Source organism: Myotis daubentonii, chromosome 3 (assembly GCF_963259705.1).
Source record: "Myotis daubentonii chromosome 3, mMyoDau2.1, whole genome shotgun sequence".
In the NCBI taxonomy this organism is placed as follows: domain Eukaryota; kingdom Metazoa; phylum Chordata; class Mammalia; order Chiroptera; family Vespertilionidae; genus Myotis; species Myotis daubentonii.
In genome coordinates, this window is record NC_081842.1 from 171,602,087 (window position 1) to 171,629,326 (window position 27,240).

The 27,240-nt window shown below is 43.6% G+C and overlaps 1 protein-coding gene and 1 long non-coding RNA gene across 5 annotated transcripts in view; one reads left to right on the forward strand and one right to left on the reverse strand.

Annotated features, from left to right (window-relative positions):
• SLC35D1 (solute carrier family 35 member D1) overlaps positions 1-27,240 on the forward strand; it is a 46,327-nt gene that overhangs the window by 12,315 nt on the left and 6,772 nt on the right. For 3 of the 4 annotated variants that reach the window (XM_059689244.1, XM_059689243.1, XM_059689246.1), the window contains 3 exons: positions 10,119-10,186; positions 11,264-11,342; positions 16,422-16,504. In XM_059689244.1, coding sequence (XP_059545227.1) covers positions 10,119-10,186; positions 11,264-11,342; positions 16,422-16,504 — 230 coding nt within the window. The remainder of the gene's footprint in view (positions 1-10,118; positions 10,187-11,263; positions 11,343-16,421; positions 16,505-27,240) is intronic. The other variant, XM_059689245.1, reaches the window with a different exon arrangement.
• On the reverse strand, positions 1,467-25,496 carry LOC132230966 (uncharacterized). The gene is made up of 3 exons (XR_009451960.1): positions 25,364-25,496; positions 4,995-5,031; positions 1,467-2,372 (listed from the first exon to the last, which is right to left on the reverse strand). It is a non-coding gene; the product is annotated as an uncharacterized LOC132230966 (long non-coding RNA).

Below are 27,240 nucleotides of genomic sequence, written 5' to 3' on the forward strand. Positions count from 1 at the left end.
AAGCTATCCTTGAAAAACAGAAAACAAAAATCTTGAAATAGTAGAATTCTTCAGACTTGAAATTCTAGATCTCTCTAGAAGCTTCTGTTCTGGTGTAAAATTTGTCATCCTCTCTTAAATCCCAAGCTGTTTTTTCCCCCCAGGAGATACTTAGCACTGTGTGGTGACTTAACCATATAAATAGCAAATAATATAATAGTTTACTCATTTCCAGCAAATGTTTAGCTAAATAAATCCAGAATAGAGGAACAAAATAAATCCAGACAAGAATTTTTCTCTAAAACAAGCCCATATCCATAGGCAAAAAATTGATACCATTTTGTTAGAATTCACAAAAATTTTGCAAACTACGTAAACGGACATCTAGAATTCTGCCAAGGGTTTCTGTACCAAGATTCCTTCTAATGATTCCTCTGGCAGGTAGTTTTTCAGAATAATTGTGTTGGTTATGTACTCCAGTAGCAGTGACAGTTTCCACAAAGTAGTGGAAAGTAGTTAGACTATTAAAAAATTGCTCTTGAATTAAAGGTAGGAGAAGACGGACTGTTTTTAAAGTTGTTGTATGTATGGGTTTTTCCCCCCCCCCATCAAGAACTTTCTTAAAAACAAAAACTGGCACAGATCATCTTGAACATGTGTAAAGGTTTAATGAACTGTGTAACCGGGCTGCTAGCAAGCCCACAAATGACACCAAAGTAGAAAACGGAGCTATTGCTTTAACTGATCAAGAGCGTTGAATTAATATTTTGTGGCCGCAAAAAAAGTGGGAAGAGAAACTAACATTTATTGAGCCCCTGTTAGGGTGCCAGTCACTTTATGTATGTGATACGATGTAGCCCCCATAACAGCTCTTTTGCCCATGTGGAGATGAAGTTCAGAGAGACTAGTAACTAGCCCAGTGTCACACTGTCTGTGGGGAGTAGAGTCAGGATTTAAACCCAAGCTTGACTCAAAGGCCCTGGTCTTTCCGCAGGGTGCTGCCTTTCTCTAGTAGACTCTGGCAGGAGCAGCCCTCCTCTTTAGCTTTGGGGCAAGAATGTGATGCAAAATAACCAGGCCCTCCTTGGCAACACAGATGATTGCAAATCTTGAGGCCAATCTGTACATGAGAAAGTTGGACGGAGTCATGTGGTTGGCTAGGTTATTCTACACACTTGGCAAAGGTGGAATTTTCATTAACTTGAAATTCTGACTAGTAGCTACTTGAAAAAATTGAACCAAAGGAGAAATATCTTCATTCCAGAGTGATTATAATTTAACTAGAAGTTATATGCATAATTCATGCCTATTTTAGTAACACACATTTAATATGAAATGCTTCAATATAAGTAAGAATGTTTACTCATTGTGGAAAAATTACTTTGCCACCTGCATGAGAATGAGATTTAGATTTTCTCCTTATTTTCTTTTTTTTTTCAAGCAGAGGAGTGAAATTTGAGTAATGTTTGTTTTTCCCCAATGAAAATGCCAGGCAAAGGTCAAGAAAGGTTTATTTTGGAAGAATAATGGTTCATCTAAATACTTTGAAATTGGGATGATAAACTAATTATGGGAGCTGAACTCATTGCTTTGTAATCAAACCCCACCAGTATTTTGATCTCACATGTTTGTTCATTCTCACTCTTATTATTGGAGTACTAGGGGCCCAGTGCATGAATTTGTGCACCTTGAAAGGAATTGTGGGCGGCAGTGGGCACAGGGGAGGGTTTTGGCCATCAGTCAATGCTATAAGTACAGGTTAGGAAGAAATGTATGTAGGCTGAATATCAGGATTAGCTTTTTAATCCTCTTCCATTTTACACCCCACAATGCACCCAAAACATTTCTTCCACAAAACCTATCATAGTTTATTGCTCTGATGGTGACAGATCTGTTCCACAAGGTGACGGTATGGTCCTCAAAAGCAAGAATACCACAGAACTCATCTTTTTTTCTTGTCGCCTGAGCCTAATACTGTGAAACACACAAGAGCATTTAACTAAAGGAGATAGGGCTTAGTTTTCTTATCTACCAAATGCAACAAGTAATGCTCACCTGTTCTAGGGGTGGTTGTTGAGATATAACTTAGAGAGGTGGCTGAGTGGTTTACTTTTATTAACCAGCACAGAAACAATGGGTGGAAGCCATAGACAGCCTAATATGTCCAAGAGGTTCATAGTAGTCTACAGGAATTGCAGCTTATTTCTTCCACTGGAAAATTCAGTCTCAGAGTAGTCAGGGGGCTGTTTGAAGTCTGGCAACGAGTTCCCATGTCAGCGTGGGAGATGTGGCAGGATTTCAGGTAAGAGTTTTCCAGTACCAGTAAGTCAGGTTCATTTTCAGCGTGTGTCTTTTGGAACCGTGCTTTTTCTCCGAAATACGTACTGGTATACCTATAAGTGGACAGACATTCATATATGTGCATGTATTTTTTAAAGAATGGGTGCTTTTTCATGTGACAGTGTATCTTTAAATAAAGCTGTTCCCCAGTGAACAGTCTGGGCCCCCTCCTGGCCTTTAGTAATACCTTATAGGGTATGATGCCTTGTACCTGATAAGATGCTCCCGCATAAGTTATTTTCCCTGATCCTCACTGTATGCCTATAAGGTATACAAATGATCTGATTTGCAAAGGTTAAGGACATCCTTAAGGTTGCACAGTGTCAGAGCTTAGAGCCTGCCTGTCTGACTCCACATATTGGTAGATCCCTTGCTATTTGCTTGACTACATGTTTGCTCCCTCCCTGACTAGGGCTTTCCTCCAGAACAAGCTACTGAATGTGAAAAACATTCCAGGGCAGTATTAGAAGTAGAGTCTCTGAAGCTGGGCCTTGTTGTTACTTAATTGTTTACAAATAATCATATTTCTTTCATTCACTGAATATTTATTGAATGCTTATGTGTTTGATGCTGTTCTAAGTAAAAAAAAAAAACCATGTTGCTGCTTTAAAGGAGCTTGAATTCCAGTGGCATGAGATGGACTACACATAATTGTACAATAAGAGCTACGAAGAGACATAGAATGAAGAGAGTGATCGGAGAAGTCCCATTTGCATCAGATGGTTAGGAAAAGCCTCTTTGTCAGGTTCCTTTGAGCAGACACTCAATAGGACTGAGAGCCCCATGGTTGTGACTCTTCGGAAGGATAATCTAGATCAAAGGAAGAGCGGGTTCTAAGAGCTGAGGTGGGAGTGCCTCGCTTGTTCACAAGGGACATTTTCTGAACAAGAAAATATCAGGGAAAGTCAAGGTGGGCCTTGAAAGATGTGGAGGAAGAAAAACAAAGGGTACATCCCAGGTGTGACTACTAGCATGAGCACAGGCTCAACCACAAGAACTAGACTCTTCAGGATGCTTAGAAGGAGGAAATCCAAGACTCCGGAGACTTGAGAAGAGACCTTAGAGAGCATGGTTCAGGCCTCTTCCTCACAGATGAGGAAACTGGAGCCCAAAGAGGGCTCAGGACTGGAACCCAGACTTCCTGACTCTGTGACCAGTGCTCTCACTCCTCCCACCACACCATACCCTGCTTCCTTCCCAGTTGGGATCAGTGTTCAATACAGGAATTTGAAGTTTACTCTGCAGATAGTCCCAAGTCCCTAAAAATAAGTGGTACAAGGGAGAGAATTTGGGGCCAGAAGGCAGACGACCAGCAATCTCTGATTCTTTCCATGACCACGGTCTTTGGACAAGACCCCTGCTCTCCTGTCCTGCTTTGTCATGTGTACACTGAGTAGGTTGGATCAACCCAGTTGGCCGCTTCTCTAGGTCGGCCCTTTCCAGGGCTGAGGCAGAGTTTCTGAGAAGTAGAAGGCATTCCAGTGTGGAGACAAGGCTGCTGTTCTGGCAGCTGCAGGAGCCCAGCCGCTCCCTGCCTCCTGGTGACCAGTGCTGATAAACTCATCTGCCGGGCCCCTGGCTTTCCTGACCAGGTCTGTTATGTAATTAAATGAAAAGATCTCCAAGATAAATTGTTAAATGAAATGCACAGTATAAAACAGAGTGTGTGATATGCTACCTTTTAAGTAAAATAAAAAGGGAACAGTAAGAACATGTATACGCATACATTTTATTCACTATTTAAGTAAAAAAAAAAAACAAACCAACTAGACGAATATACATGAAACTAATAAAGCAACCACCTGTGTGTGTGTGTGTGTGTGTGTGTGTGTATGAGAATGAGAGAGAAAGAGAGAGAGAGAGAGAGAGAAAGAGAGAGAGAGAGAGAGAGAGAGAGAGAGAGAGACATAGAACACAGGGTCGGGGGGGGGGGGGTATGAAACGTTCCTCTGTCCTGCAAGCTTCTTTAGCTGGTCTAATAACTAAATCTGCATGAGACAGATTAACAAGAAAATAACCAGATTAAATTACATGTGCACATATGGGAACCCCACAGTCGAGGTTCAGGACAGGAAGTTAATATGGCGTATATATGACATTCTGACCCAAGGAGGAGGAAAGGTGCTCTGGGGCTCCAGGGGAAGGTTATTGCAGGACGATAAGAAGAACAGATGTCTAGTAATTAGTTTGCCCTACCATATAGATAGATAGGTCGGAAAGGTTATCTCTGATAATCTCTTCTTATGGGGAAGGCCCTTAATTTAAGTTCTTTTAAGGCAGTGGTTCTCAACCGTCCTAATGCCGAGACCCTTTAATACAGTTCCTCATGTTGTGGTGACCCCCCACCATAAATTATTTTCATTGCTACTTCATAACTAATTTTGCTACTGTTATGAATCGTAATGTAAATACCTGGTATGCAGGATGTATTTTCGTTGTTACAAATTGAACATAATTAAAGCATAGTGATTAATCACAAAAACAATATGTAATTATATATGTGTTTTCCGATGGTCTTAGGCGACCCCTGTGAAAGGGTCGTTTGACCCCCAAAGGGGTCGCGACCCACAGGTTGGGAACGTCTGTTCTAAGTAGTTGGGGGAGTGGGGAGGAAGCAAAAGTTTCTCTTGAGCCTGCAGGGTGTCAGTGCCTTCAGTATAAAATAAACCGCATACCTCGGAGGCACTTCTCTGGGTGACTCATTCTGAATCCCTACAAAGGAAACAGGAATGGAAGGGAGACTTGATTATTCATCTTTGATTGTAGGACCATGTGCATGTACTTCAAGTTATATTTTATAAAAGTAATGATAAGAAAATGATAAAGTTAAAAAAAAAGAAATAATGACTCTCCAGTGATGAATCTTAAGTTTTAAAATAACTGGGTGAGGTGGGACAAATGAGCTTTTCTCATTATTCAGAGTTGCAGACTCTGGACCTAGGATATAAATTGAAGCAGAATCAGATGCAATTATTTTTCTTCAAATCCCACTGCTAATCTTAGTAGGCAGAAGAGGGAAAAACTCTGTTAGGACAGGAATCACAGGGAGGCAGGAGTTCTGCAGAGCAGTTATGGGGCTGCCACAGCCTTTAAGCAAGAATTGAAGGACAAGAAAGAGAAAAAAACTAAATTACCATAAGAACTGAAAGGGAAGATTCAACTGAACAACTCATCCATCCCCGTGAGGACATAATACAGGTCCCTGGCAAAGCCTTCTGAGAAATCAAACCAAATGTGTGTGTAATTTTTTAAAACAAATTTGTTCATGGTTCTCAAAGTGCCGGGTTTACCAGAAACGAAGGAACCAAATACTATTTCAACATTTAGTTTTTAAAAACGTTTTCTAACTTCAAAGGATCCTCCTTAAAACACACACACACACAGAGAGACACCCAAAACTGTGTATCATGCAAAAGCCAGTTGATTGCCCGTACAAGATATCTGGTTCACTAGCTAAAGGCGGAGTAAGCATCACTCGACTAATGATTTCCAAAGCGTCAGCTGGGACAGACTGTATTTAAGCTGGTCGGGTGCTGCCTCCAAAGGGAATGTCTGCCACACAAAGCCCGTGATTCACGGTCCCAGGGATGGGAACCTGGCCTGCTGACAGCACAGCCTGCGAGGTGTTCTCAGCCGGGGTGGGGAACAGACCCCTTGCTGTAGATCTCACAAGGCCAGCACTGTAGGCGCGGGTACGTTGTCTAATGTCTGCATTATATCACTGTTACGTTACATGGCTCAGATGGGTTTTGCAGGAAAAATTGCTGCACAAATCATCTCCCCGGCGGGGGCTCTTCATAAGCGTAGCTGACTAAATAAGAAGGGTGTTTAGGTTGGCTTTGCCTCTCCAGCGTTGTTCCTCGTTTCTGGGTCCCTCTGAGGACCACAGAGACCGAGTCTCAGCCCCGAACTCTTCTTTCCACACGGCGACAGGTCCCTTCTGCTTTGTGGACCTTGGTGTCCCCAGACATAAAACAAGAGGGTTGGAACCGTTATAGTTTAGCTACGAATGACCACACCTTTCTCTTTGTCGGATTATTGTTTGATTGACAAACTAATGTTTTCAGCCATTCTCACCTTTGAGGATCTTTCTTTTTCCAATAAAAGTGACTCGTTGGTGAGCTGGAGTCTGTAGTTACTTCTGCCAGGGTACATAGGTTTTCCATAGGTGGCAGAGCCTGGTGAGCAGAGGGAGTGAAAGATACCTGGATTCCGATTCCTTGTCTGAGCTACGAGCGTGAGGGAGAGCAGGAGAAGTTGTGGCAAATGGTCAGAGTAGTGCAGAGAACCATGTAGGTACCCAGGACGACTTTCCCAAGGTCGGGAAGGAGCCATGCGGTCATTTGCACCGCGGACATTATCTTCTGTCTTAGTAAGGTTCCTAGCGATTTACTTTCTAGGATAAGGTTTCAAGTTTTTTCTACACTTTTTTGGGGGGAAAGAATTTTCAAAATAGAACCGTATCATACGTCAACCTTTTTTCTTTACCATGAAGTCCAAAGACTAAATGGTGTATTATTTTTAGACTTTATACTAAGTAGGGAGGTATCAAAACACTTAAGAAAATGTCCCAGTCATGATTTGGAATTTCACATCTCAAGTAATTTGGCGACCCTTTTCTTAGCAAATTTTTCTGGGAGTGAGGATGATTGCATCTTAGACTGAAGTGCACATTGAGATTATTTCATGCTTTTCACTAGGTTAGGGGTGGTGAATTGGTGCTGTTATCCTATCCTCCTTGCAGATATTGCCGCGTAGTCATAGCGCTTTTTGCTAAGTCTAGACAGCCTCCTACTGTTTACCAGACAGTGGTCCAGACAGCCAGAATCCGTCTATTAGAGCTGGTATATCAGACAAATCTGATTGTTTCCCTGGACTTGATTTTATTTATTGTATTATTGATTATGTAGTATTTAGTGCCTAATCATATTAGATACTCCCTTTCTCTCTTAATTTCCTTAATCGAAGCAACTCAAAAAGGTGTTTGTTTTTTTTCATTACATGTGTTTTCTAAATATTTTTATTTAAATAAAAGTCCCATTCAAACAGATGCCTAGTTTTAGGGAGTCCTTTATACAAATCATTTGCCCATTGGTTACACTACATTCTTTTCATGCCTGTGGTGAGTATTGGCCTGTGGTATTAGGTTACACCACCAGAACCTAGAACCAGAGAGTTCATCCAAAACAGAAGCGAAGCCTAAGAAAGCATCTTTTATATCCAGTCTGTAATCACAGCCACCTCTCAGCCAGTGTTGAAGATTGCAGGCCTTGTGGCAGGGAGCCCATCTAGTTCTGTGTCACACAGCATGAACAAGCGGGCCATTTCTTCCGTCTTCTCTAGAGGCAGAAGTTCTGTTTTAAATGTTTTTTTTTCCTCCCTCATTAATAATGTACATGTGTACTGTGACTTCTGTCTTAGGGAGAAGAAAAATGTATTTGCAGATCTACTACTGAGAGATAATAGTGGTGGAAGTTTAAGTCAATAATATCTTCTGTATGTAAACTTGTATGCATTTGAAATGTCTGCATTTCATTCTCTGATTTCATTCTCATAAGAGCAGATGGAGCAGACTGCTTTCTATATTTGTAATATAGGTAGAGACTTAAAGAGGTTACAGTGATTTTATGGTGGCCTTGCAGAAAGTTAATGGTAGAGTTAGAATTAGAACACCCCCTATTTAATTAATTAATTTTCAAGTACATGATACAGTGTTGTTAACTGTAATACCATGTAGATCCTCAGAACTTATAACTGGAAGTTTGTGCCCTATGACCAACACCTCCCTACCCCCCAGTCCCTGGTAATTCTCTCTGTTTCTCTGAGTTTGGCTTTTTAGATTCCACATATAAATGAGATCATACAGTACTTGTCTTTCTCTGTCTAACTTATCTCACTTTGCATAATGCCCTCAGGTTCCAGTCTTGTTATTGCAAATGGCAGGATTTCCTTTATTTCTCATGGTTAAATAATATTTCATTGTCGTGTGTGCATGCGTGTGTGTGTGTGTTTGTAACATCTGATTTATCCATTCACCCATAGATGGACACTTAGGTTTTTCCATATTTTATCTCTTTGAGATCTTGATTTCATTTCCTTATATAAATACCCAGAAGTGGAATTGCTGGGTCATATGGTAGTTCTAGTTTTAATTTATTGAGGAATCTCCATACTGTTTTCCATTGAGGCTGTAACGATTTACATTCCTACCAACAGCGTAGGAATGGCCATCCTAACAGGTGTGAGGTGATATCTCATTGTATTTTTGATTTGCATTTCCCTGATGATTAGTGATTTAGCACCTTTTTATCTATCCTCCTTGGAAAAAAATGTCTATTTAGTTCCTCTGTCCATTTTCTAATTGGGTTATTTATTTATTTATTTATTTAGTTAGTTAGTTAGTTATTTTGCTGTCAAGTTGTATGCGTTCCTTACAGATTTTGGATATTAAACTCTTAACAGATACGTGACTTGCAACTATTTTTCCCCACTAAGTAGGTTGCCTTCTCATTTTGTGGATGATTTCCTTTACTGTGCAGCAGCTGTTTAGTTTGATGTATTTTTTATTTTTTGCTTTTGTTTGTGCTTTCGGTGTCATATCCAAAAAATTGTTATCAAGACCAGTGTCATGGACCTTTTTTTCTTATATTTTCTTCGAGGAGTCTTATGATTTTGAGCTGAAATTTCTTTATCATGATAGTCATGGTGATTACATGACTATGTTTGTTAAGACTCATTGATATACACTTATAATTGGTTAATTTTATTTCTGGTATGTTATGCCCCAACAAAGGAAGAACGAGAAACAAACTGAATGTCTACCGTCTGTCAAGTGCTGTGTTAGGAATATGATTACATAGATGCGATGTGGGTCCTCTCTCCAGGCAGCTCACAGCCTGTAGGGTTGGTGTAGAAACACACAGGTCAGAGAGAGAAGAGCCCGATGGCGGAGTACATCTGCTGAGGCACAACGGAAGGCTTTCTTGACTAGGGAAAGTCCCACCAAGGAGGCGCTTGACCTCTAGTGTGGTGGGTGGGCAGAAGCCAGGTGAGTGTTGAGGGAAAGGGCATTCCAGGCAAAGGCCTGTGAGTGTGAAACTGCACGGTGACGTTTTATAAACCACAAGGAGCCCGAATTGCTGGAGCTGTGAGATTTATGTCAGTGGCAAGAGTAGAAGCTGGGCAGGCTGGCAGAGAGGTAAAAGATGAAATGTTTCTCAAATTTGCTTATCAAATTCATATTGCAAGAGAAATTGCGTACTTGAGAGAGAAACCCTCCCTCTTGGATGAGAGATGAGATGATCAATGCGCCCATTCATGTCTCTCTGTTTCATTGCTTTTGGCTTAAAAACAAAACAACAAAAACCTCGCTTGTACTATAACTGTTTTTAAGTAGTAGTTCTCTGTGAACAGACCTCAGCTGAATTTGTGTAGCTAAGGCTGTACTTGAGCTTCACATGTTACAAGGAGGAAGCATGTTTCAATGTTTGAGAAAGCCTTTCCTACTAGCCATCTGGGAGAACTACTGAGATTTGCCCCATGTGGCTTGTGCCTTCAAGCAAATGCCAGTTTCTTTGTACCAATAGGGAGAAGTACAAAATCTCCCTCGCATTGCTTGAAAAGGAGAAAACCTTTTGAAACTGCTTATTGGTTCAACTCCATCTATATGAAATTCTTAAACATCATCTATCCTTGGAGGGATGCAAGGAAGTGTGTGGTGGGAGCAAGTACAGGAATTAGATTAACAAATGGGACAGCTAATTTTGTTCTAAAACTGAATGCTTTGCCATATATTACAGGCAATGGATTTTGAAGGCTGGGCTGACACCCTCTTTCTTCTGCAGTTCACCCTCTCTTGTGTGATGGGGTAAGCCTTTGCTGTCTTGTTATCAAGTAGTTTTCCTAGAGAAATGTGTTGGAGGGTCCCTTTGCCTCATTCCTCAGTATCCTGTTCTGTCCCTTGAGTATATCCGCCTCTGATAATTAAGCTTCCGCATTCAGGTGGTTTCACAGCCCTTGGGAATGTGCCCTCAGGGCAGCTAAACTGATCCCAAAGTCATGCTTAGGAGACTGGAGAACAACTAATATTTACCCAATTACATAGTGGGTAATAAGCACCATTATTTCTCAACATTATTTTTCGCCATATAGTTCCTTTATATTTTTTCTAAATTGACCATGTGGGAGATGTTGTTGTCCCTTTAACCACGAGAAAGCAGGCTCAGAACTCAGGTAGGTTGCCTGAATTTGCACAATTAGTGATTGTTGTAAAGCAAGCATGTCAAACTCAAAGGCCAAATCAGCAAGTTTTAAGTTTACGTGGGCTGCAAAAAAAACCAAAAGCTTCAATTTTCATAGAAGCGTAGGTTTATTTCGATAGAGACATGCTGAATACAAAGGGCTGAAATAAATGAGTAATCGTTAACATAAAATAATAGAACATTTAAATAAAAATTAATATTTTTTCTTGAACATTAACTTACCAGACACTGAATTACTGCACAAATTAATAAGCGTAATACAAATAATCCTATTTTTCTTGTTCTCCGAAAGCAAAATATTTCTTCTTGTGCACACCAAACAAGTCAGTCCAAGACTAATGACGTGGCAATCGGCTGCTAAAATAGTCACTGCTAGTATTAGTGGAGAGAAATGGTGTGCTTACGTGTAAGGCGTTAAGAGAAATGAACGCAATACGATTATAGTAATCAGTCATTAGCGAACATTGTAGTTCATTATTAATAATTATGTATAACAGCATATTGTAAAAATTAAGTTATGAAATTTTTATTAAAACGTTTCTTACTTACCATTATATTGGCTGGGCCACAAAAATATTCGTTGTGGGCCACATGTGGCCTGCGGGCTGCGAATTTGGCATGCTTTGTTGTAAAGTAAGCACCTGGATCTTACTCTCAAGATACCTCTTCCTTCTTTATTCCAGATTTATCTTGATGTACGCCACAGTACTCTGCACTCAGTATAATTCTGCTCTTACAACTACAATAGTTGGCTGTATTAAGGTGAGTTGAAAAAATACTGTTATCTTTTGGGGACCTGCTTTATTTGAAAATTACTCCTCTCAGATAAGTTGAATATGGCCTTAAGCCATATTTTTTCCTTATTTCTTCACTTTTTTTTTTTTTTTATAGTCTGACAAATGGTGATGATGGTCTCTGAAACAGTCTTGAAGAACTCAGGGAGGACATCATCTCTACTTTCGGGCAGTTTAGCTCCGAGGAGCGTGAGAAAAGGAGAGCCTGTTATCTTAGAGAGAGGAAGAAGAATTGGGCCTGTTTCTGACGGGCAGCTGACGAGCTCAGTAGGGAGAGGCCCGTCTTTAACCCCTGATGAGAGCTGCTCTGTTCTCTGCCTCGCCGCCAAGTGCTGGCTGTTTTGTGGGGAAAGGGTGCCTGCCAGAACTCATCAAGGGAGGTTTCCTGTGTGTCAGCCAAACCTAATGGCCCACTTTGAAAAGCTGCGTCTGACTTTTCCAGTGATGCCATTTCCTCCTGACCATTTCATTTGAGTCAGGCTCATTTGTCTTCAGCCAGGAGAGCCAGATTGACTTAAATATTGAGCTGACGTTAGTTGCCTTTGGGACTTCCCTTATGATGCCCCTTTTGTCAAAAAGTGAGGGAAGTGGTTGCAGAGAAAAGTTTTTACTGCTCTGTGTTACCCTTTGCACCCCCAGTGGAGTGGTGTCCGCATGACCTTATTTTAGAAATTAGATTTGGGTCAAAACTTCATGGAATTGGAGTGTTCGGTGTGAATAGAATTGTAGATTGAACTATAATAATCAGTTCTTTGAATTCCATTGAAATCTAGACAGTTAATCTACTTTCAAAGGTCTGGCTGGCTGGCATGGCTTTAGCACTCCCCCCCCCCCCCCCCCCGCCCCAAATGAGCTCTCAGCTCTGTTTCTGTTTTGTAAAGTAAATGCTTTAAGAGCAAAGTGGATGGCTTGCATCTTCAGAATAAGAACAGCAAGAGCAGGGCAGCTGGTAAACATGTTTTTGGCCAAGAAGAAGGATGGTACAGGAGAGCCTATATTTAATTTTAATAACTAAACTTATTTGCTTAGAATTTCTTAGTGCACTTTATCATTATCAGCATGGGGCACAGATATAGTCATGCTCTCATGAACATGAAGTCCAGTACTTTACTTTTGCTATTTCCTTCTCTGCATAGAACCCTATGAACTTAGTCCAAAGGGATCAGTTTTACTTCCAAACTCCAGAGGGAGGGAGAGAATTGGATTGTCTGTGTACTAGTCGTGTACAATTGCTGTTGCTTCTGTCTGCCACGTGGTATCGCTGTTGAAGGATGTCTTGAACCTTCTGGCAGATGAGAGTCCCCTGAAGCACTTGCTATTTCACTCTCATGAGTGACAGTGGAGCTTTTCATTGGCCTCTCAGTTCATACCCTTTAGCTCAGTCATTGTTCCCCAAGGGGCTTTAAGCTGTCCTCTGTGCTTGAGGATCCCAACCCCATAAACCCTTGGGTCAGCATTCCTTGTTTCTTTTAAGTGTGGTGGGAAAATTACTTAGGATAGCTAGTTAAACATGGAAGTTCCAAGGCCCACCTCGGCTATACTGAGTCAGAATCTCTGAAGTAGAGCCTGGAAATTATCATCTTTAACAGTTTCCAGATGATTCTCAGGTATTACTAAAACTTGAGAATTAGTTTTGAACTACTAGACTCGTCTGTGCTTCCTGGTTAGTTCTGCTTTGTGGGCATTGGGGTCTTTTCCTGATAGCAAACCTTTGGTAGGCTGCCCTAGTGTGTACTTACAGTTTTTCTACCTTCTGCTGATTGGTTTTGCGCAATAAGGATTGGGTTCTCTGTCTTTTCCCTTTCTAAAGTTCCTTGAGCAATCATACAAATTAACCTACCTTCTCCCTGGGTCTCTGGATCTCTGTATTGGAAGAGAGGTCCTACTACACATTTTCCCCAGTTGCCTACTGTTACGTGGCATTTCACCCCCCCCCCCCAAAATAATTAAAAAGATCTGCTTTAAGGTAACTTACTCTCTCTATCCTTAGACTTAGAAGAGGTATACATAATTTTGAATGCTCAAAGGGCACTCCATTATAAAAATAATTTTGAAGTTTGTTTTAAAGTATAGCACTTTGTGCTTCAGAGGCCTAATCTAGGAGAACCCAGCTACTAAAAATGTTTGTGACATTTACCGTTTATGGCAGTTGTAAAGGCAGAGGGGGAGGTAAGTGACTTAGGAATGTGAAAGAATGGAGGTTAGGGAAGAACTGAATAAATTTGGAAAATTTTATTTCACCTTTGTGGTCCGAGTTTAATTAAAGGGGACTACAGATAAGCAGAAGATGTTTATGCCTGGGATTTTGAGTGAGTCAGGAGACGTGATTTTAGGTATTGCTACTTTGAGATGACTTCCCAGGTGTGTTTTGAAAATAGTAAGAAGGCTCCTCTAAAAACTTTCTTCATGTTAGCACACTCCCGCTATCCCCTTTATCCTTTTCAAAAAAGAGGGAAAGATTCTTTTTTTTTTTTTTTAATATTTTTTATTGATTAAGATATTACATATGTGTACCCTCTACCCCCCCCCCCCCCCCCGCTCATCCCCTCACCCCCCCGTTGTCCGTGTCCATTGGTTAGGCCTATATGCTTGCATATAAGTCCTTTGGTTGATCTTTCCCCCTTGCCCCCACACTTCCCTACCTTCCCTCCAAGGCCCGACAGTCCAATCAATGCCTCTCCGTCTCTGGATCAGTCCTTGTTCATCAGTTTATGTTGTTCATTATATTCCACAAATGAGTGAGATCCTGTGGTATTTATCCGCTCTCCAGTTCCATCCATGCTGTGACAAATGGTAAGAGTTCCTTTTTCTTCTTCCTCTTCTTAAAGAATACCTTTCAGCATTTCATATAATGCTGGTTTGGTGGTGATGAACTCCTTTAGCTTTTTCTTATCCGTGAAGCTCTTTATCTGACCTTCCATTCTGAATGATAGCTTTGCTGGATAAAGTAATCTTGGTTGCAGGTTCTTGCTATTTATCTCTTTGAATATTTCTTGCCACTCTCTTCTGGCCTCCATGGTTTCTGTTGAGAAATCAGCTGACAGTCGAATGGGTACTCCCTTGTAGGTAACTGACTGTCTTTCTCTTGCTGCTTTTAAGATTCTCTCTTTATCTTTTGCTCTTGGCATTTTAATTATGATGTGTCTTGGTGTGGTCCTCTTTGGATTCCTTTTGTTTGGGGTTCTCTGCGCTTCCTGGACTTGTAAGTCTATTTCTTTCACCAGGTAGGGGAAGTTTTCTGTCATTATTTCTTCAAAAAGGTTTTCAATATCTTGCCCTCTCCCTTCTTCTGGTACCCCTATAATTCTGATGTTGGTATGCTTGAAGTTGTCCCAGAGGCTCCTTACACTATCTTCATATTTTTTGAATCTCTTTTCTTTTTTCTTTTTCGGTTGGGTATTTTTTGTTTCTTTGTATTTCAAATCTTTGACTTGATTCTTGGGATCCTCTTGTCTGCTGTTGGATCTCTGTAAATTATTCTTTATTTCAGTCAGTGTATGCTTAATTTCTAGTTGGTCCTTTTTCATGTCCTCCATGGTCTCACTATACTCCTTGAGGGATTCATTAAATTTATCGGCGGTTTCCATAAAATTCTTGAAAAACCTTATAAACGTGGCCTTGAACTCTATATCCAGTCGTTTGCTTTCCTCCGTTTCTGCCATTTGTGACCTTTTTCTTTGTCTCCGCATTTTGGCTGCTTCCCTGTGTTGATAGAGTGGCCCTGCGCGCCAGGTGTCCTGTAGGGCCCAGTGGCTCAGCCTCCCCAGTTACCTGGGGTAGACACTCTTGGTGCACTCTTGGTGCCTTGGTTGTTGTAGGATCACTGGGAGGAATTGACCTCCAGGCCAATTGGCTGTGGGAATCAGCTGTGTCTGAAGTGGGAGAATGGTCCCCCTCTGACCACTGGGTACAGTGGCTCCTGGATCTAAGGAGGTGCTAATTCAGCCCCTGCCTGAGGCCACACAGCAGGAGCCAGGAAGAGGCTCAGCTGTGAAGCAATGCAAGCCGCTGCGGGGCCTTGGGCCTTCTCTTGGAAGTTCCGGGTCTGCCTGGCTGGGCTGTAGTTAGGTACATTCACATGCAAAAGCCTCTGCCGCAGCCTGGGTGGGGCGGGGTCTCAGGGAGTCAAAGGGCGGTGAAAGCAGCTATGGTGATTCTCCGCGCCCAGAGCCGCGAGTCTCAGTGTCCCGGTAACGGCTGCAAGCACCTCTGGGGGAAAGCCGCCCTCAAGTTCGCCCGCTGCCGCCTGACAGACCAGCCTCTCCCCGTATGAGCCCTGGGTCCCCAGAGACCCGCTGGAACCGGAGTTCAGAGCAGTCGGGAGCTTGTGATTCAAAAAGACAGCCACGTCCTCAGGCGCCACCCACTTTCCGCGCGGGAGCCGCCGCCGTACCTCTGCACTTCACCTCTGCAGCTCCTCTTGCTCTCAGCGTGCCCCTCTTTTCTTCTAGTTGTAGAAATTACAGTCAGCCAGCCTTCCTGTTGTTCTGGACGATGTTTGCTTTGACCCTTGCGGCATTCTTCAATTGTTGTGTGAGGCGACAATTTCCCGGTGTTTATCTATGCCGCCATCTTAGTTTCTCCTTAGTTTCACAAGAGGGAAAGATTCTTGATGTCACCAGGCTTTCTTCTTCACTGTCCCCTCACAAGTCAACAGTTATCTCAATGAGAGGAAGAGCGTTCTTTTCTGATTGCTGAGTATGCATTAGTGTTTTCTACCCTAGAAACAGTAGTCTTTCTCTATTTAGATTTGCAATGTCAGCCCATACCACAGAGCAGAGAAAGTTTGATAACCTTGTTCGTATTTTTTAGTATTGGTGAAAGCAGTTAGCGTCTGTAGAGAAAAAATTGGGCAGAGGCTAATGTCATTGTTTCCTTGTTAGTGCTCTTGCTCATACTATACTCACTTTAGGCTTGGTGGAATTTTGTTATTACCCGTTTATTTGTTATAGGTATTTGGGTCATAGCATGGAGGAGTTTATATGAATATTTAAAAAGCTCAGTTAAGCCAATGTAACAGTGCATTGCTTTTTTTTTTTTTTTTTAGAATATATTAATAACTTATATTGGAATGGTCTTTGGTGGAGATTATATTTTCACGTGGACAAACTTCATTGGCTTAAATATCAGGTAAGTAAAATATTTAAATATAACCATTTTGACAAATAGTGTCACAATAAGATGGGGCTATTTAATGTCAAATTTGTTCATTTATTAAACCTATATGGAGTGCTTCCAATGTATTATATATTTAACATCTTTAGGTAGTTCTTTTTAAGAAAGGGAGAGAAAGTGGTTCCATACGTTATGCATAATAGTTGGGGAATCTTTCTGGAAGTTGAATTCCTTTTACTTAGCTCTTCGAAGAACAGACCTTTACTTAGTATGCCAGATGGCAGTACACTAGTCTCAAGAAAATGCAGGGCTAAAGAATACCAGCTCCGTTAGAAATGTGTCTGACTTTGGCCATATCACTGCATTTCTTTAGATTTTATTTATCTTCATCAATGATGAGCGTGACTTGTATGAAAGATCTTTTTCAGCTCAAGAATTTTGAATCTCATGGTTTTTAATCTATTTATATGCTTAAAAATTCTTACATTTGTATTTGGGCCAGACCTCTGTCCTGAACTCATGCTCTGTATTTAACAGCCCACTTGACATCTCCAGCTGACATGTCCAGTACTGACCTCCTCTTGGTTTTTCCAAAGTCTCTTCCACCCAAAGCCTCTGCATCTCAGCTGATGGAGACTCCATCCTTCTAGGCTTTCAGTTTTAAAACCTTGGAGTCATGTTTGACTCTTCCATCTTATACCCAGTATCTACTGTGTTAGCAAATTCTGTTGGCTCTACCTTCAGAATATATTCGGAAAAGGACTACGTCTCACTATCTGCATTGTTCATCATCTAAGCCACCAATATCCTGGTCTAAATTACTGCCTAGTTTCTACATTTGTCCCTGGTTTGACTCCTTTCTTGTCCACCCCATCCCTCAATCCCACCCTGCATTCCTTCACAGAATAGATAGTGTATTCCTTGTAACAAGTTGGTCAAACATGTCACTCCTTATTTTACCCCCGCCCCAGGCTCTTCATGTTCCAAAGTGCTGACAAGGCCCTGCAGGACCTACCTCCTCTTTACCTCTCCAGTGTCAGCTCCTGCTTCTCCTCTTCTCCGTCACTCCACTTCATCCACATTGGGGTCCTTCCTGTTCCTTTAGAACAGTGGCTGCCAACCTTTCCGACCTCACGGACCACCAGTGGTCTGCGGACCACCGGTTGGCGACCGCTGCTTTAGAACACTGGACATGCTTCCACTTTAGGGCCTTAGTATAGGCTATTTCCTCTGCCTGGAACATTGTACTGCCAGATACTTGCCTGGCTAACTTCTTTACACCTATAAAGTTTTGCTCAGAGGTTACCTTCTCAAGGAAGTCTACCCTGACCACCTTATTTAAAACTGTAACCTATGGGGGTATGGGAAGAAGGAGAAGAGGCTATAGGGGGGATAAATGGTGATGGAAGGAGACTTGACTCGGGGTGGTGAGCACACAATACAATATACAGGTGATGTGTTACAGAATTGTAAGCCTGAAACCTATATAATTTTATTAAAACAGTGCCACCCGCCGAAACCGGTTTGGCTCAGTGGATAGAGCGTCGGCCTGCGGACTGAAAGGTCCCGGGTTCGATTCCAGTCAAGGGCATGTGCCTGGGTTGCGGGCACATCCCCGGTGGGAGATGTGCAGGAGGCAGCTGATCGATGTTTCTCTCTATTCGATGTTTCTAACTCTCTATCTCTCTCCCTTCTTCTCTGTGAAAAATCAATAAAATATATTAAAAAAAAACAAAAAACAGTGCCACCCCAATACATTCAATAAAAACAAAAAATATATAATTAATTAATTTTAAAAATTGCAGTCTACTCTTCCCCTTTTGATTCTTCCGAATCATCTTATTCTGCTCTTTTGATTACTTTTTTCAGAGCACTTAATCACTTTCTAATCAACACTAATAAAAGAGGAAAATGGTAATTGGCGTACGAGCTACCCTTTTCATTGGCTAATCAGGGCTATATGCAAATTAACTGCCAACTAAGATTGGCAGTTAACTGCCAACAAGATGGCGGTTAATTTGCATATGTAGGCACAATGCAGGGAGGCGAAAGGGAAAGCAGGAAGCAGCCCCCTGCCACTGACAGTGATCAGAAACCCAGGGGGGAGCTAAGAGCTGGGGGGCAGGGCAAAGGCGGCCCTGGGGCTGCCTTTGCCCTGCCCCCCAGCCATGATCGGAGAATCAGGTGCCTTTTCCGCCCTGGACAGTGATAGCAGGAAGTAGGGGTAGAGCCAGCGATGGGAGCTGGGCACGGTCGAAGCTGGCAGTCCCAGGAGCTAGGCGTCCCTTGCCTGGGCCTAAAGCGAAGCCCACGATCGTGGGGCCGCTGCAGCTGTGGGTCCCTGCTGCCCGGGCCGGACCCCTAGGCCAGAGGCGTCAGGCCTGGGCAAGGGGCCGATCCTGCGATTGGAGGGTGATGGGGGTCAACGCCTGAGGGCTCCCAGTATGTGAGAGGGGGCAGGCTGGGCTGAGGGACACTCCTCCCCACACACACCCAGTGCACGAATTTCGTGCACCGGGCCCCTAGTATACTGTATAATTGGCTTACTTATATTTATTGCCTATATTCTGTCTTCCCTGCTAGAATGTAACTTCCATGAGGGTAGGGCTCTCTGCCTATATTTTTCACTCAAGTTTCTCAAGCTCCTAGAATAAGTCCTGGTTGTTGCTTAATAAGTATTTGCTCTTTGAATTCTATCTGGATTGGTGAAAACTCACTTTGAGAGCTATGAAGCTTTCGCCTAGAATATGGCAGTATCGACTTTCTCCTTTGCAGCAAATTACATAACCTCTCTGAGCTTTAATCTCTTCACATGTAAACAAATGATAATACCTATTCTACGTCTCATATGGATCAATATGATAATCTAACACAAATATTAATAGGTTCATAATTCATCGTTGCCCCTTCCCTGACATCGTTTGCCACTATTGTTGTTGGCCTTTTAGAGGAAAAACCGTTTGTGATTTGTGGGATTCGGAGTTGGGGGGACGGTGGGTATACATGTCGACCTGAGAATTGCACATTATAGAGCGAAGATGAGTAGTCTCAGACCTGGTTGGAGTTGCCATTCCGAAACTAGCCATCTGTGTGACTGAGTTAGTTGCTTATCTTTCCTGAGCTTCAGTGTTTTTAATGTGCTAAGGATGAAAATACCTATCATTTTAGAGTTGTTAGAATGAAGTAATCTAATGAGTGTAGAGTACCTAACTCACTGCTTGACATCTGTGCTTAGTAAATATCTCTTTCGTTAAAATTTGTGTGGAAGGGCCAGGATATAAGGAGCAAAATGGTGAATCAGTTCTGACTTTGGACGTGGCCTGATTTTCACTCATTTCTAAAAGTCTGGATTAAAAGTCATTATGACACTATATAGACCTGAGTCAGAGATGCCTTAATTTTCTTTTTGTCCCCTTAAAATAATTAACCCGAGAGCCACAATGAAGTAGAAGCTTCTATTTGCATGTTTAGATCTCTACAGTTCAACTCTCTTATAAAATAATCTTATAAGAAAGGTTAGATATCTTTTTTTCACATTGGAAGCCACTTAAAATAACTTTAAGTTCCCGAGTATATTGGAATGTTACAACTTATGTCAGCCTAACATGTATGAAATCTAACATCTGGAAAATTCTTCCAGTAGAATTTCTGTTTCAAGATGTTGGATTTGATACATGTTAGGCTGACAGAAGTAGGGCTCTGTGGCGAGTCTGGCTCTCTCCAAATCCCCTAAATGCCTTTTTCCAGTGGCCAGATACGAGGGTGGTGGTCCAAGCCTGAGACAGCTACAGAGAGGGTGGGAAGGAGTAGAGAAGGGTGGTGACAGCGCGTGCTGCTGCACTTCTCCCGGTGACTGCACTCTGTCTGCGGCTTCTACTTGAGTCATGTAGCCTTTCCAGGTAATGACACCATCATCCTCTTAACGGCCCAGGCTGGAATTCTTAGAATCTCTGGAACTCATTTTAGCTGTAGTCCCCCCAACCCCCCCCTTTTTTTTTTTGCTTCCATTAAAAAAATTATACATTTAATTACAGTAAAATTAAACCCTTTTAATGTACAGCTTATGAGTTTTGACAACTACTGCACCACATTCAAGATATGAAACATTTGTATCACACCCCCCACACCTAAAAAAAATCTCCCTATGTCCCTTCCATTGAACCTCTGCCCCTAATCTGTTTTCTGTCCAGAATGCCATATAATGATACATAATATTATGTAGCTTTTGGTCTGACTTCTTTCATCTAACATAGTCCATCTTGCATTTGAGATTTTGTGTTGTTGCATATATTCTTAGTTTGTACCTTTTTATTGCTGAGTAGAATTCTATTATTTCAATTGGTGAATGGATAAACTGGATATGTCACAGTTTATCCATTCACCAATTGAAAGACAAGTTTCCAGTTTTTAACTGTTTTGTATTAGCTGCTAAAACATTTGCTTAGAAGTTTGTGTGTGAACATCGTTTCTATTTTACTTGGGATAAATACCTAGGAATAGAATTCCTGGGTTGTATGGTTAAGTGTATGTTTATAAGAAATTCCTAAACTATTCTTTGAAAGTGTCTATAACATTTAGGTTATCCTAAAACTCCTAGGCAGATAGATTGGTTCACATCCTGGCCAGAATTGTATGACTAAGGTACTTCTATTTTTAAAGTATGTGCACAGACCAACACTTATCTTAGTATAGCAAGGACATAAATAGATCCCTGGGAAGGCAACAGTTAGGAAGTTAATGTTTGTTGAGTACTTGTAGATGATGGTCACCTTTATAGTGTCATCTCATTTAATCATCTCACGTAATAATGAAATCAAGGTCGGAGAGGTGGAATAATTTGCCCAAAGTCACACAGCTATTACCATAGTAAGAATCAGAGCTGAGATTCTAACCCTGATCCAACTTTTAAAAGATGCCCTATAATTCAACCATGTGAGGGCACATGGGGTTAGAGGTTAAAATGGCCCTTCTTGTTTTGAACATTTCCAGAGTCTCCTTGCTTACTTCCTGCCTGATTTGTCTTTTATTCTCCTATTTCCCTTTGCAGACAGGGAAAGAATCAGAATTGTCGAGCCCTTTCTGTACATATATTAAAGGAAGTAACTACTTAGTGCATGCAAAGCCATAGGCTAATTTTTATTTTCAGGGAATTTGTGATCTAGCTGGGAAGATTTATTCATAAGCAAATGTATAATAGGCACCTGCCAGGTACCAAACATTGTTGTTGGCAGTGGAGATAGAGCTGCTATCAAACTGATCAAAACCCTTTCCCTTCATGGAGTTTTCCTTGTAGTAGAGGAGACAGAAAATGAAGGAAGAGATAAATGCGTGAACTATGTGCTGGTGATAAATGTTAGCTCTGATAGATAGTATTGCAGAAAAATAAAGCAGGGCAAGGGGGGGGATAGGGAGTATTTCAGGGGTGGGGGCACCTGCTGAAAGGTTATATGTTATGTAAAGACCTAAAAAATGGAGGGAATGAGTCACATTGACTTCTGGAGGGAAGAGCAAGTGAAAAGGCCCTGAAGTGGGCCCGGCCGGTGTGGCTCAGTGGTTGAGTATCAACCCATGAACCAGGAGGTCACGGTTCGATTCCCCGTCAGGGCACATGTCCAGGTTGTGGGCTCAGTCCCTGGTAGAGGGCAGGCAGGAGATAGCCAAGCAAAGAGACTCTCATCATTGATGTTTCTATCCCTCTCTCCCCCTCCCTTCCTCTCTCTGAAATCAATAAAAAAAACATTAAAAAAAAAAAGAAAAAGGCCCCCAAGTGGGAGTGTGCCTGGTCTGTTCAAGGACCAGCAAGGAGGCCAGTGCAGTGGAGTGGAGTGAGTGAGTGAAATGGGGTGGAGGAGCATATTATGGACTGAAAGGAGAGATGGGGACAGCTGGACGTCAGGACTCTGTGCCTGGCCCTGAAGTGGCTCTACTGAAGCATTTTAGTTTGCATTTGTGAATGGCTGTCTGCTTCTCTGTGGCTGGAAAATGTGTGCATGGCTCTCGGTCAAGGAGAGGCAGATTGTGTTTGCATGGCTTTGGGAGATCAGAAGTGGATCAGAGCCGAGGAGGGGCGCAGCTCAGCACTTTCCAGTCTTTCCTGCATTATTCTAGCTAGACCCCTGTCTGCAGGGCACGGTAGCTTTGCCTTTTTCTCCTGTTTATCTCCTGGCTGTGTCTGCCACAGTCTCAGTGAATTTGGTTGTACCATGTGATGAAAATATTAGGCAGCTGGAGCATTGCTTGAGATTTTAAAAATGAATATTTAGAATGGTTGAATATATAAACACCAATTGCAAAGTATCAGAAGTTATCAAATTTCATGTGAATGTTTGTGGAGCCAGATTAATGAGAAGTTGTTTGTTGTTTTTTTTTGAAGTAGTAGAAGATCCTGGTTCACAATCATGGTAGTGATGTATGAAAATTCAGATATAGGTCTCCCCCCTCCGCCCCAAATCTAGGCTTTTCCCTTTCTCTTTTCCATCTTCTTCTTCCCCTCCTCCCAGTTCCCCTGCATTCCCAAAGTTGCCAGGAAGCAGTTTTAAAGTTTACCCTTGAATAGCACAGGTCTGAACTGCGTGGGTCCACTTGTAGATGATTTTTCAGTGACTATGTACAGTACTAGGACTATTCTTTCTCCTCTAGCTTTACTTTATTGTAAGATTATCTACACTAATAAAAGAGAAACATGGTAATTGGCATACGACCACTACCCTTTTCATTGGCTAATCAGCGAGATATGCAAATTAACTGTCAGCCAAGATGGCGGCCGGCAGCCAGGCAGCTTGAAACTAACATGAGGCTTGCTTGCCTCAGTGACGGAGGAAACCAGCATTCCCCGCCTGCCGCTGCCTCTGAGCGGGCAGTTTAAGAAACATTGTCACAAATACCGCCAGATTCAGCCAGCAGATTCACAACATTGTAAGCAAAGGCCAGACACCTACTTTCAGCAGCCGAGGCCTAAGAGCTGGAGCTAAGCCTCAAAGCTAAAGCTAGCCCAGAATAAAAAAAAAAAAAAAAGGAAAAAAGGAGCGGTTGGGAGTTCAGTCACCCCCAGCCTGAAAACAGCCCTCAGCCCCTCACCAAGACTGGCCAGGCACCCCAGTGGGGACCCCCACCCTGAAGGATGTGTGACCAGCTGCAAACAGCCATCATCCCCTCACCCAGGCTGGCCAGGCACCCCAGTGGGGACCCCCACCCTGATCCAGGACACCCTTCAGGGCAAACGAGCCAGCCCCCACCCATGCACCAGGCCTCTATTCTATATAGTAAAAGGGTAATCTGCCTCCCAGCACTGGGATCAGTGGAGCCGAGAGGCCTCCCGGCACCGGGATCAGCATGACAGGGGGCAGCGCCCAAACCCCCTGATCGGCCCTGCTCTGTGTGTGACAGGGTGCGGCACCCCAACCCCCCCCCCCCCGGGCCCTGCTCTGTGTGTGACGGGGTAGAGCCATAACCTCCCCATCTGCCCTGCCCTGAGTGTGAGAGTGGCGGCGCCCCAACCCCCTGATCAGCCCTGCTCTGTGGGTGATAGAGGGTGGCGCCCCAACCCGCCCCTCCACGGGCCCTGCTCTGTGTGTGACGGGGTAGAGCCATAACCTCCCCATCAGCCCTGCCCTGAGTGTGACATTGGTGGCGCCCCAACCCCCTGATCGGCCCTGCTCTGTGAGTGATAGAGGGCGGTGGCCCAACCGCCCCCCCCCACCCCCCCACGGGCCCTGCTCTGTGTGATGGGGTAGAGCCATAACCTCCCCATCAGCCCTGCCCTGAGTGTGACAGTGGCGGTGCCCCAACCCCCTGATCGGCCCTGCTCTGTGGGTGATAGAGGGCGGCGCCCCAACCCACTGATCCGCCCTGCTCTGTGTGTGACAGGGGACGGTGCCCCAACTCCCCTATCAGCCCTACTCTGTGAGTGACAGGGGGGAGCTCCTCAACCCCCTGATGGGTCCTGCTCTGTGCGTGACAGGAGGGAGCTCCCCAATCCCCTGATGGGCCCTGCTCTGTGCGTGACAGGGTACGGAGCCCCAACCCCCCTGATGGGCCCTGCTCTGTGTGTGACAGGGGGCAGTGCCCCAACCCCCGGATTGGCCCTGCTTTGTGCGTGACAGGGGGTCGCACCGCAACCTCCCCATCGACCCTGCCTTGAGTGTGACAGGGGGCGGCACCCCAACTCCCCAATCGGCCCTGCTCTGAGCCCGACCAGGGGCTGCACCTAGGGATTGGGCCTGCCCTCTGCCACCCGGGAGCAGGCCTAAGCCAGCAGGTCGTTATCTCCCGAGGGGTCCCAGACTGCGAGAGGGCACAGGCCGGGCTGAGGGACCCCCCCCTGCCCCCCGAGTGCACAAATTTTTGTGCACCAGGCCTCTAGTCTATAAATATAAAAGCCCAAGCGACCGTTATGACCGGTCGACCAGTCGCTATGACGATGCACTGACCGCCAGGGGATAGATGCTCAACACAGGAGCTGCTTCCTGGTGGTCAGTGCGCTCCTTCAGCCAACCTCCCGTGGCCGGCCAACCTCCTACGGTCCCTTCCCCTGGCCGGCCGGCCCCAGTTGGCCCTGATCGCTGACCCGGCCGAGGGACCCCGCACCTCTAGTCGTATATAATACTGGCAACATACCAAATATGTGTTCATCAACTGCCTATATTTTCTGTAAGGGTTCCAGTCAACAGCAGGCTATTTGTAAATTTTTTGGAGCATCCAAAGTTATATGTGGATTTTTGGCACCCTTAGCCCCCATGTTGTTTACGGGGCAACTGTATGATATTCCCTTCCAAAGCATTAACTCATGACTGCTTGGCACATGGTATTCTTGTTGATGAATAGCCAGTTCTCTTCAGGCGATTCAGGAAAGGTCATTTCTGAGAACTTATATACCTGATAATGATCAAGTCAGGAATAAAGATGAGATGAAGAATCTTGTACTGCCTCTTGTTGGGACTTGAGACTGAACAGTCTGTGCTCTTCATTCTCCAGAGCTCAGTAGTCTCTGTATGTGGTTTTGCGCCGGTTATGTGGCAACAGGGTGCCCTCTTGCATCAGGGTAACTCTGATTATACCACCATCCCTTTATTAACATTGCATTTTGCCTCTGGCTGGTGAATATCAGAGCTGACAGAGGAGGGAATAAATATTTCCTGATTGCTTAACTGTGTGCCAGGATTAAGGCCTGGTTCTTTATACATGCTATCTCACTTAATCCTCAAATAAGCCTAGATAGATAGTATTCTTTTTTAAAAAATATATTTTTATTGATTTCAGAGAAGGAGAGAGAGATAGAAACATCAATGATGAGAGAGAATCATTGATTGGCTGCCTCCTGCATGCCTCACACTGAGGACTGAGCCCACAACCCAGGCATGTGCCCTGACCAGGAATTGAACCTTGATCTCCTGCTTCATAGGTCGATGCTCAACCACTGAGACATGCCGGCTGGATGGTAGTATTATTCTTCTTTTATTAACACAGAAAATAGAATCTCAGATAAATTAACAAATTTGCCCAGGGACACAGAGCTAGCAGTATATTCAAGGTTGAACAAAGGCCTAACTCCACAGCCATTGATTTTTCATTGCACCACCTGCACTAACAGCATAGGGTCCCGGATCTCCATAAGGACTGAGCCTGGAGTAAGGTCCTTGTCTTCTGGCCTGCGTTGCTCCATTATTCCTCTCCAGGTGAAACTGACCTAACGGGAGCATCGAAGATGAACTGACAGGAAAATAGGTTGTCATGTGAGTGGGAATCTGGAGGAGACTAGGATGACAGAAAGAAGGAGCAGTCCTTCCACCGTGTTGGGGCATGGAGTGGGATTGGTGGAAATGGACCCCCATGTAGATGAACAGTGAACCTCAAGAATATTTAGCCTCAGTCCAAAGGCTACACAGTAAACCATCTCCTTAGGTCCTAGCCCAGCGGCCAGGAAACATTATCTACTTGGTGCACTAGAAAATTAAAAAAGCTTCCAGAAGAGAGATAAAATTTAAAAAAAAGAAAGAAAAGGAAGTGGAATAAAGTTACCAGATGAAGAAGATGAGCAGACGAGCTCTGTGAACACTGGCACAAGGATTGGGTCATGAGGTTCCTTTCTGTGCACTGGGCCGTAATGGATATTGATCAGCAATTATTTACTGTGCTGCTACAAAGTGCCAGGCCTGTGCGAGGGACTCTGTCGAGCTGAGAGTAAAGCCCTGGGAAATTTATAGGCCGATGGGAACAAGATAAGGACAGGCACCTGCAACATCCAGGGGAACAGGGGCCAGAGGGAGGAAGCCATTTCAGTAGGAAAAACTGGACTGACGGGGTTCTATTCTGGCCCATCATTCGGATGCTTTGTGACCCTGAGCAAGTTATCTTTTGCCTCTGGGACTCAGTTTTTCTCATCTGCAGAGATAGTGTACCTCGCAGAAATATTGCAACAGCAGATGTATATACGATAACATGACATGTAATAGAGTTGAATAAATGGCCACCATTTGATTATTAAGTGCTGTGAAGTGCCTGAGCATCCTTACTTGCGGGAGCGAGGCACCCTCTCACCACAGCCCGGAGGAGAAAGGAACTGATTTCAAATAAGCAGCACGTTTATGAGCCAAGTGGTCAAGCAGAAGGTTGACATCTGAAAGCAGAGCCCAGGCCAGGCTGCCGGCTGGAGACCCAAGGGAGCCACAGGGGCAGGCTCAGCGGAAGAGCAGGTCAGGGCCGTCTCTGAGCTCCTCCACTTACTCTCAGTTCAGTGATTCAGGCAGGAAGCT